At 55.1% G+C, this 11,224-nt stretch overlaps 1 protein-coding gene across 1 annotated transcript in view; it reads right to left on the reverse strand.

Annotated features, from left to right (window-relative positions):
* Nucleotides 1-634: 634 nt before the first annotated feature.
* The window catches only part of Fam129b (family with sequence similarity 129 member B), a 51,139-nt gene continuing 40,549 nt past the window's right edge, over nt 635-11,224 (reverse strand). The window contains exons 6-14 of the mRNA XM_005346031.3: nt 6,907-7,022; nt 6,508-6,612; nt 6,251-6,413; nt 4,502-4,689; nt 3,416-3,571; nt 2,969-3,085; nt 2,757-2,864; nt 2,562-2,673; nt 635-2,286 (exon numbers count right to left, since the gene is read on the reverse strand). Of these exons, the coding sequence (XP_005346088.1) occupies nt 1,688-2,286; nt 2,562-2,673; nt 2,757-2,864; nt 2,969-3,085; nt 3,416-3,571; nt 4,502-4,689; nt 6,251-6,413; nt 6,508-6,612; nt 6,907-7,022 (1,664 nt within the window). The 3' untranslated portion in view covers nt 635-1,687. The remainder of the gene's footprint in view (nt 2,287-2,561; nt 2,674-2,756; nt 2,865-2,968; nt 3,086-3,415; nt 3,572-4,501; nt 4,690-6,250; nt 6,414-6,507; nt 6,613-6,906; nt 7,023-11,224) is intronic.

Consider the following 11,224-nt stretch of genomic DNA (forward strand, 5'->3'; position numbering starts at 1 on the left):
ACTACACACACACACACACACACATACACACACACACACACACACACACACACACACACACAAACTGCCTCAAAAAAAGGGGGGGGGGGTTTAAAGGTGGGAGGAGGGGACGGGTTAGAGAGCTCAGAAAAGCAGTTGGCATTTGAAAGTCTGGATTCCCAGCACTCACAGTAGACCAGCCATGGCGGTGTATACATGCATCACAGTACTGGGGAAGCCAGGTAGGCAGACCCCTGCGGCTCACCAGCCAGGCTGTCCTAATTGGCTAATTCCAGGCTAGTCAGAGGCCTCGACTCAAAACACCTAAGATTCTTCTGCACACACATGTGAGTTCACACCTACACATACAAACGGACATACTAGCTCATGAGTCCAAGAAAGCTGAGATGAATGAGGTCCCCAGACACCCTCGGCCCAGGTCTCCTGGACCCCAGCAGCACAGGAGACGAGCTTTAAATAAAGCTTTATTGATGAGCAGAGGCTTACGTAGTTTGCATAGATTCTCCAAACCAACCATATCCGGAAGGGCGATGGAAACCCAAGGCACAAGAGAGCATCGGAAGAGATTAGTGACACGATTGAGTGGGGCTGGGGTGTCCCTGTGCACCGGCTGCAGCCTGTGGGTCCTGGGCCCATTCTTGGGGAGCAAGTCCATTGAACAAAAACCATGTCTGGGAGGAGCCCTTGAGGAGGCAATGTCAGAGTCTGGGGTGGCCCAAGGTGGGGGTCACATATCAGAGTCATCTCTGTTTGGACTAATGACGAAGAGAAACCCAAATGGTTCACAAGGGCATTGGAAGAGGGGTCTGAAATTGTCAGGGTTAGGTGACAATTGTCAGTGTTAGAATTGGACTCGGAGACCAAGCGTGGTCTTCAACAGTGTATCAGAAAGCCATGGCCTTCAATGTCCCTCAGGAGCCCCTCCAGCTTCCTGGAGGGTAGGGTGTACCTCGGAAGAGCTGGGCAATGACAGCCCACATCCAGGCCCTGCCAAAGTGGGGGTGGGGAGCCAGGCAGATGGACAGGAGCAGCGGGCACCCAAGATACCCCAGCTTTCAGTTACCTTCTTCGCTTTGCCATCCTGGCCTCAACCAGACACGTCCAAGCTCCCAACCTCCCCTCAGGACACTTCCCCTGCACAGACTACCACATTCTGGCCTTTCTCACTGCATCCCTTGCAGACCCCACCCTTCCACAGCAGTAGCCAGCAGAGTGAGGCCAGTGACCCTCAGTCTAGTCTTGGAGGGGGCAGGACAGAGACTGGGCCCCCACCTCTTCCTGCCACCTTGGTGCCACGAGCCCAGAGTGAGGTGACAGTGATTGCCAGCTTCCTAGACTTGAGCAACAACAGCCCCAGCGCTTTCGGTCACCTCCATCCAAAGACAGAACCACCACGAGGGAAACGACAGCACGAGGGCAGGGAGGAGAGGCTCCCCAGCCCCTGCACAGAGGAAGCCCTCCCAATCAGACCGAGCATGGGAGACCAGCCCACAGAAAATGGGGCAGTAACAGGTGTGCTGAACCCCATAAAGTGACTTGGGTAAGCCTGACCCCTGAAGGTGCCACACCACCCCAGCCACCTCCCCCACAAGGCACAGGCTGGGGTACCCCTCCCCAGAGATGAGGCTACAGTGCCCAGGAAGAAGTGGCCTGGTGCAGTGTCCCAACAGAGGCCTGGAGGCCATGCCTAGAACTCTGTCTGCACCCCGGCACTGTCCTCTGTGGTGGTGTGGATGGGGGGGCGGCTACCAGGGCTGGACACCTGCTCCCCGGTCTCCTGGTCACTGGGCTTAGGGCTCTCAATGTCCACAGCCTTTCCAGGTGGGAGATGCCCGAGGGGCGAGGCTGGCGGTGAGGAGGCCTCTAGGGCTGCCACGGGCTGGGGGCTCTCTTGGACAGGGGCCCCATTGAGAAGGGGGCTGGCTGGTGTGGGGCTCTCAGCCTGCAGATCCTGGGCCAGCAGGCCTCGGAGCTCAGCGACACTGTCCGGGGATGCAGGTGAAGGCGGTTCAGACCCAGCCTCAAAGGGCAGCTCTGACTCTTCGTCCTGGACCACGGACACCACCTGCTTGGCACGCCTGCGCTTTTCTGTGAGGTTGGCTGCTTCAGAGGGGCAGGGGCTGGGGCTGCCACCACTGTCACTGCCATCGCCGCTGTCACCATACTGCTCTCCCCAGTCAATGGGTGCCCCCTCGGCCAGCAGGTGCAGGTTGGGGTCACTGTTGTGCAGAACCATGCTGTCTCGATAGAGGTTGTGTTTGCGCTGCACTGCGGCCTCCTTCACCGCTGCAAGACGACAGGAGAGAGGCTCTTAGCGCAGGGACCACCAGAGCGCACCCCCACCGTGGTCTGGCTGGTCCCTGCCTCACCCCAGGCCTCCCTGCTGCAGGGCTATGACTCAAGCCCTTCACTGACACCCACAGCAAAGCCAGGAACCAGAGAGGAAACTAGGCACAGAGAAGCCAGTGGTCCAACCCAGCCTCCTCCTGGAGTCTTGGGCCTCACTATGCCCCTTAGTTAATGCCAGCTAAGCCTCCTCTGGGCTGCCCCTGCCCGCTCACCCTGTAGGATGTCCTTCATGACTGTCTGCAGCACCACCTCTTCATAAGTGTTCTCCACCAAGATGAACCTGGCGAAGTCCTCAAAGATCAGTTCCTGGAAGCGTGGCAGTTCCTGCCAGGGAAGCAGGTAGACTTGGGTCAAGGGCTTTATCCCGCTGAGCAGTCCCTGAAGGGCTAGGGCAGGCTGGGACTCACCGACTTGCAGGTGGGAGCCAGTTTCTTGAGCAGGAAGGGGATGGTGATCTGCAGCAGCGCCTCCCGGAAGAATCTCTTACGCACAGAACTGCTGTCGTAGTCGTATTTCTACAGGGACAGACACGCGAAGGGACCCTGGGTCAGTCAGGGGCTCCACTAGCTGGCGGGAGGATCTGACCCAAGCCCAGAGCGCTCTGTGCGCCTAAGCTCACCTTCAACACCCGCTCCAGGATCCGCTGGATGGACTTGCACAGCTCCTCCTTGGTGGGCCCCTTCCCGAGCTCCTGGTGCAGGAGGGTTTCGAAGGTGTACACAGCATTGTCCATTTGCTGCAAGGCAGACAGCAGGGCTCGTGAGACCCTGCAGAGCCCCTCCCGCACCACGGGCCAAGTCTCCCCATCCACAGCTGCCACCGAGCAATCAGGGATGGTCTGTGTGTGGTATACTCGGTGGGTGTCTAGATGCAGGTGTCTACGTAAGTGTGTAGAAATCCCAGGAAAGCTGTAGGGGTGGATCCTAAGGAGGTCCAATAGCCAGCCAGCGCCAGCCAGGTGAGCAGGAGGCGAGGTGGCTCAGAGAAGCATAGGATAGGGAGATGTCCTCCCTCTCGTGGTGGAGGGGGACATGGAAGGCAGCTAGCAGAGCTAGTGGGAGCTCACCTCTCGCATGTGGATCTGGGCTCGCTGCTTGAACACAGACGTGCTAGACACATCAAAGCGTTGCTGCAGCCCATCAAGCCGCAGTGGTTCCATCTTCTCATAACAGCTCTGCATCTTCAGGGGGTGGTACGCCAGCTGGGACAGCTTCTCCATGTACTGCAGGGGGCAGGGCCACATGAGTAACTGCACGGCCCCACACACCCACACTTTGCCTGGGCCTGGTACCAGCTACCCAGGGATGGCCTCCGGGAAACTGCCTATCCGCCTGGGAGGGCCCAGGAGAGAGGGGAGGGGAATCTGAAGCCATCAGTGTTGAGGGGTGAGGACAGCCCAGGCACTAGAAGACATTCAGCCCTCTAGATGCTGGTAACCTTGGGCAAACACCCAGTCTCTCTGAGCAGCACTGTCTTCAGGTCCCAAATCAGTACATCTGTTTGTTTGTTGATTGGTTGGTTGGTTTTGGTTTTTCAAGACAGGGTTTCTCTGTGTAGCTGAGCCTGTCCTGGAACTCACTCTATAGATGAGGCCGGCCTCGAACTCACAGAGACCCGCCTGCCTCTGCCTCCAGAGTGCTGGGATTAAAGGTGTGCGCCACCACTGTCCAACCTCTTTTTTAAAATTTCTAAGGCCCTTCTAGGTTCTCAAATTTCTGATTATTACTGCCTGGGACTCTCAAACTTTGAGGACACTAAAGTTCACAACAGATTCCAGACACAGGCAGCCAACAAGAGATATTCACCCCGAGAGTGAGGTCAAAAGGGCCAGAAAGAAAGAAAACCTGCTTCACCTGCGAGGTGTGACTTGTTACTGATGCAGCTCACACCAGAAGCTTCCCTTCCCCACCTCCCTCCTCTGTCCCTCACTGTCAATTTCTTTTATACTTTAACAACCATCTTTCTTCAGAAAGGCTGATGGTAAGGAGCAAAAATACCCTCTTTCCTCTAGCCACCAGCCCCCTGTTGGATGGGACAGCTTCGCCTGTGGCTTCTGCCTCTGGTCTCCACAGATGCAGAGAAAGGGCAGCCCACCATGAGACACACCGCCAATGGTCTGGGGAGGGGACGCCAACCCTGTGCCCACTCTCACCTCGCCCAGCTTGTCAATGCCACCCTCATTGATGACATTGAGATTCATGTCTGTGACGTCTTTGAAGAAGACATCCCGCACCTCGGTGAAGCCCTGGCTGGTGGGCACCATCAGGGCCTCTAGGATGGACGGGATGTAGGGCTGGACGTGGTTCCTCACACACACCTCCGCCTTGGGGAGGATGAAGGCTGTATGGGGAGGGAGAGGATTTTGATGGTGGGTAGTACCTGGGACACAATCCGCCCCCATCCCACCTTCCCAGTCTAGGCACAGCCCATCCCGGATACCAGAAAAGCCGATGTGTTACACATGCTGGTGACATGAGCTAGCTCAGTGACCTCAGGGAGGAGCCAGTGAAGACAACAAATCAAAGCAGGGAAACAAACCTGGGTACAAGGCTTATGTCTAGCACCCCAGAGATGGAGGCAGAATTAGAACTTTAAGGCTATCCCCTGCTACATATTTGAAGCTACAAGTTTAAGGCCAGCCTGGGTTATGTCTCACAAAAAAGAAAGAAAGGAAAGGAAAGGAAAGGAAAGGAAAGGAAAGGAAAGGAAAGGAAAGGAAAGGAAAGGAAAGGAAAGGAAAGGAAAGGAAAGGAAAGGAAAGGAAAGGAAAGGAAAGGAAAGGAAAGGAAAGGAAAGGAAAGGAGGAAGGAAGGAAGGAAGGAAAATGATTTGCAACACAGGTGCCTGGGTGGATGCTATGAGCTTCGTGACCCACCCGGGAGCAGGGAGGCCTGGCTCTTCACAGCCAGTTCTTCAGAATGTTCGAACCACAGCATTTTCAACCAGAAGGGTGTTCTGAAGTCACCTCACTTCCTGCACAGCTAATACTTGCTGCACACACAAATGTCAGCTCTCAATCAGCTCCCACTAAACTCCCAGTGACCGTGGCTGGTCCGCAGTCACCACAGGAAGCCACCACCTGCTGGTACTGTGTGCATCCCCGGGGATCGGGGGGAGTTAGGCATCTCCAAGGTGACAGGTGGTCCACACTGGCCAAAGACAGACAAAGGCCTTGGACCTCAAAGACAAAAATCTCCACAAAAATCTGAGCTAGACCAGCCTGGTCTACAGAGTGAGTTCCAGGACAGGCTCCAAAGCCACAGAGAAACCCTGTCTCGAAAAACCAAAAAAAATCTGAGCTAGAGTCAAAAGCTTGTCATCCTAGGAACTTGGGAGGCTGAGGCAGGAGGATCATAAATTCAAGTCTAGCCTTGGTAACTTACAAGACTTTGTCTCAGCCAGGTGGTGGTGGCACACACCTTTAATCCCAGCACTAAGGAGACAGAGGCAGATTTTGTCTCAAACATTTAAAAAAAGCCTGGCACTGCACTTGGGGACAGAGTGCTTATCCGGCATGGACAAAGCTCATGTTTCAAGTCCCAGCACCTCCAGAATCAAATATGGATTTGAAGAAATTAAACTTACACTGGGCGGTGATGCACACCTTTAATCCCAGTGCCTGGGAGACAGAGACAGGTGGGTTTCTGAGTTTGAAGCCAGACTAGTCCACATAGTGAGTTTCAGGACAGACAGGACTACACAGAGAAGCACTGTCTCAAAAACATAAAAAAGTAAAAAACAAAAAAATCAACTTATAAAAGAATTTGCAGGAGTCAGAGGGACTTGGATTTGATTCTGAGTTTTCAGCAGAACAGACCAGTGATGGATCCCGCCCCAGAGAGGCTGGCCTGGCCCTGGGGAGCCGTGTGTAGCACATGCACAGTGGCTTCTAGCCACCTACCCCGGATCTTGCTGGCCAGATGCTCCTTGGAGGTGATGATCTGGTCCATGTCCGTGCGGATGACGGCCTCCATGGCTGGCCGGGCCAGCTGCAGCTTAGACAGTACCGCCTCAAAGTGCACCTTGGCCTGCTCAAACACCAGGCGGTAGACAGCATCGGAGATCTGTGAGGACAGCAGAGACGTCAGGGCCAAGGGCAGAATGCCAGCCGTACTCCTTGGTGCCCTAGCCCCTGCCAGGCATCCCAGGTCCACACACCTGGATCCACTGCCGCTGCCGCTCCTGCGGCTTTCCCTTCAGTCGTGGGCCAAGCTCTGCCTTCAGCGCTGGGCCCAGCTCCTCCATCACCAGGTTGCTTAGGATCTAGGACCAAGAGGTAAGAGTCAAGGTAGGGGTTGATGCCTATCCTCCTGACGTGTTTTCTGTGATTGCGCCCTCCTCTGGGCCTCCTCCACACCTCTGCCCAACAGCACCCTTGAATTTGGGTGGCCCACCTCAGGGCCTCTGCTGCACATGCATGTCTGTGGGCCAGATTTATGGGGTTCTCACTCACCTAAATCTGATCTTGCCATCTCTTCCGAAACCTGTTGCTCCCCAGAACCCCACTCCTGGTACCAGCCTTACCCACGGGGGCCCCAGGCAGCCCTCTGGCCTCACCTGCACCTCATTCCCACAAAGCATCTCCCAGGTGCCGTACTGCTCCTTGGACTGGCGGTACATGCGAATGGCGTCAGTGAATGCGGGGCCCTCCACCTTCGAGTTCTCAGGGATCCCTACCCAGAATAAGAGATGGAGAGAGGGGAGATGGGAGGTCAGAGAATGACTCTCTGCCAAGCCCGTACACTCAGAGCACACACTCGCCCCATCTAGGGCATACACAGCAAAAGCAGTGGTGGCTCACCCTGCAGCAGCCTGGCAGCCCTGTGCCCCCACCCCTGCCCCGCACAGTCATTAACCCTACCTCATAGAAAAACAGTCAGAGCAATGAATGGTCAAGCTGGGACAGGGAAAGTCAGACACCTGAGCCCCACCCTCTGGTGACATGACAGACAGTAAACATTTCCAGCTGTACAGGCCAGACACCCTCTGTCCCAGTGCTGGACCTAGTATCCCAACTTGTAAACAGTCAGAGCTGGTATCTGTCAACACCTCCTGCTACAGAAGTAGGCCAGAGATGAATCTGACCCATGGCTGCTTTCTGGGCTGTGCTTTATGTCACTGAACCCGAAAAGAGCCTCGGTTTCCTCTCAGGGGAACAATGACCCTAGCCCGGCCTCCTGCATGGGCTGGAGACTCTCTGAGCACAGACAACGAGACACGGGAAGTCCAAGAGGGGGCACCAGGGCCCTCCTAAATGACACTTTGTGGTTTTGTTTTTTTTTTTTTTTTAGGTGCTGAAGATTGAACTCAGGGCCCTGCGTGTGTTAGGCAAGCATTGTATCACTGAGCCACACACCCGGCCCCTGAAAGACACTTTCTATCAGAAGCTGAAGAGCCCTAGGTCTGTCTTGTTTGTGGGCTCCATCGGTGCTAGGTGTAGGTGCTAAAACTTCATTGAATAAAGGGCTGGCGGTGCGGCTCAGTGGTAGGTGCTTGTCTCATATCCACAGGCCCTGAGTTCAATTCCTGGAGTGGGAAAGGAGGAGGATGGGAGGGGAAGATGGGAGTGTGACCACCGCTAACAACTAGGAAAAACCACTATGCTCATTGTTGCTGTAGTGATGGTGGCTTGTGTCACGGGACAGGCGAGTTAATGTACACAGCATGGACCCCAGACCAGTGCCGAGGAAACAAGATGCAGGAAGTGACCAAATCTGAGTAGGGACAGACCATGGTTAATACACCAAACCTAGCCACGTGCCTCTGACCACAATGTCCCCAGAGCCCAAGAAGGGGAAGTGACAGCCTGTGCACACAAACCCCAGCGCCCACTGCAGTGACAACAGGCTGAGTCACCCCACAAAAAAGCCCCTCCCTTCCCACAGCCAGCCGCCCACAGTCTGTGAGAGCCAGAGGGGGTTCTACCACAGGCATGGAAACTCAGAGCCGACGGCACCCATTCAGGGACTCAGGCTAGGCTGCAGGCAAAGAAGGGGGCTTCAGCAGAGGTGGTACCCAAGCCGGGGGTGACCCAGGTAGGCCTGGGAGGAACCCCCAGCAAGGCTGTCAGGAGGACACAGTCTCTTAGAGCCCAAGTTTTGTCTGGAAAAATCTGGCAATGCACAATCGCAGCTCTCCCGGGTCTAGGAATTTCCATTCTACATGTAGCAAAGGTGTGTTGCGCAAGGGCGTTCCAAGTAGAGAAAGTGGGCAGTAGCCAGGGCGCAACAGCAGGCTCCTCCCTAAAGACCTTCTCTCTTCTGCACATCCAGCCAGCAACATAAGCAGGTTTAGAGTCAGCCCCTCTGGGTTCATGAGTCTGGCCAGTGTCCACTGTGATCACCAGGCAACGCACCTCAGAATGGGGCTGTGTTTGTGACAACTTCTCTCTCCTAAGAGCAAGCTTAACTGAGAGGTTAGGCTGAGCTCAGATCTCAGTGGACTGGCATCTTCATAAAAAAGGGAAATTTCTTCTTTTCTAGTGTGTGCACACACGCACATTTACTCTTCCATACATGTGCACACTGATGCCAAAGGTCAGAATGAATTGTCTTCTATCACTCTCCATCTTCTTTTAATTTAATTTATTTTATGTGTATGGGTATTCTGCCTGCATGTATGTCTGTGTCCATGATTGTGCAGTGCCTAAGGAGGCCAGAAGAGGGGCCGGAGCACCCGGAACTGGATGTGAGCCGTGTGCGGGTACTGAGCCGGAACCCAGGTCCTCTGGAAGGCGGTCAGTGCTCTTGACCACTGCATCTTGGTCCCTCCAACTTATTTTTTTGAAACAGTCTTTCACTGAACTTGGAATACATTTCAGCAAGACTAACTGAACAGCCTACGGCTGCAGCATCCCCTCCAGGACTGGGTACAGATGCATGGTGCTACAGCAGACTTACATGGGTGTCAGGAGCCAAACTCAAGCCCTCAAGCGAGCTGTCGCCCCTGCCCTGTGTTGTTTGCTGGACAGGAGTCTCACTGTGCAGTCCTGGCTGTCAGGCCTTGAACTTAGAGATCTGTGGCAGAATGACCATTTCGAGCCTAGAAGTTTGGGGCTAGCCTGAGCAAGACCCTGTCTCAAAAAAAAAAAATTGTGTGCTCAACAGAGGACCAACCCCCCTGCTGACACTGACCGCCCGGTTCTCTGACTTCAGAACTAGGAGAAAAGTGAATCTCTGTGTGTGAGCCACCCAGTTCTGGGTTGAGACTTCACACACATCCGCTCATTTAACCCTCAAAGACAGGAGAATAGGGCAGGGCGGGGGCTGCAGAGAAACTGAGGTTCCAGATATGTGTGCATGCGTACATGCATGTTTGCATGTAGTGCTGATATGTGCGTGTGTACACACACAGACACAAAAAGACACACACACAGACAGACATATCCCCACATTCCAACACTGTGGGGGGGATCAAGGCAGAAGGATCACAGCAAGTTCGAGGCCAGCACAGGCTACATAGCAAGACTAAGAAGTGGAGGATGGGTTGGGACTTAAATCAGGGCTGGAACCCAGGACCGCCTTGGTCTAATCAGCCTGAGCAGGACATGGACACCAGGCCGAGGAGGACTGAAGTCAGTGCCCCAGCTGCCTCCTGCCACCCCCACCCCCAACTGCTCCAGGAATGCAGGATGTGAAGGGGGCCCTAGCCAGGCTGGCAGCCACCCAGCTTGGCGTCCTTCCCCCACCCACCCACCCCCATTTCCTGGCAGAGCCAGGAATGAGCAATTCCAGGCCCCACAAATTCCAGGCCCAGCCTCAACAAGGGAGGAAGCAGAGAACTTTCTCACAGCCTGGGGTGGAGGGAAGGGCCATGTCTGGAACTAGCCTTGTCAGCTCCTACAGGGGCAAGAGAGTTGGACTGGAGTAGGGCTTTCTGTCACAGCTCTTAGGTACCTCCTCTCCAGACCACAACACCCAAGACTTTCCAGCTGAATGCTTGCTGTGTGGAGGTTCACAGCTCTATCTGAACCAGCTCCTTCCTTCCCCAATACCCCATTTCCTACTGTATGATACCCCAGGGAACTGAACAGTGACTCCTCCCTACCCTTGCCCTCATCCTTCTCCTACCTCACCTGGGGTCCCCTACTCTGCTATAGCAGGTAAGCCAAAAGCCCTGGGAACCTGCAGAGGGCTCATGGGCCAGCAATGGGTGAGGATGGAGGATGCCCTATGCCAGGCAGCCAGATCCTGAGCCAGAGTGTCAGCCCCAGAGACCTAGGAACAAGAGCCCCTTTGTGAGCAGCAGGGCAGGGCCAGCCCAGTTGGTGGGGCTTGGCCTGGCTGAAGACCTGGTTCCCTCCCATCTGACAGACTCCAGGAGGGTGGAGGCCTCTCAAGGGAGGTGGGGTGAGCTGGGTTCAGCCAGGTGCCCGAAGGCATCCCTTGCCATCAGGTGAAGCTGTGTCTGAGAACAAGGGTAAGAGAGGCTTTGGGCTTCCCTCTGCCTCTGAGAGCACATCACCAAGCCAGGGCTATTACTTCTCCAGGGGCAGAAAGATATTCCACACTTTGCACTGTGGACAACCCTAAGCCTTTAGAATTAATTCCTCAGGACCCTCTAGTATCGTCCAGACCTAGCCTCAGAGCCACCTCAGCCTCACTTTGTCACACACACACACACACACACACACACACACACACACTACTGTCCCCATTCCGAGTCATCCTTTATGAGGGCCGCAGCCTCTTTACAGGGAATCCTTCCCCACCCAGGGCCTGCCTTATTAACTCCTCCCTAGCCACAGGACAGCACCTCCTCCAACACACACAGGCTCCTGGGTGGCTCCCAGCCAGCACCCAGCACAGAGAACACTAACCACCCTGGTAGCTCACCTGTGGCACATCTGTCTATCACACAGCTGGCTCACCTGTGG

The sequence above is a fragment of the Microtus ochrogaster genome, chromosome 4 (assembly GCF_000317375.1).
Source record: "Microtus ochrogaster isolate Prairie Vole_2 chromosome 4, MicOch1.0, whole genome shotgun sequence".
Taxonomy (NCBI): Eukaryota; Metazoa; Chordata; class Mammalia; order Rodentia; family Cricetidae; genus Microtus; species Microtus ochrogaster.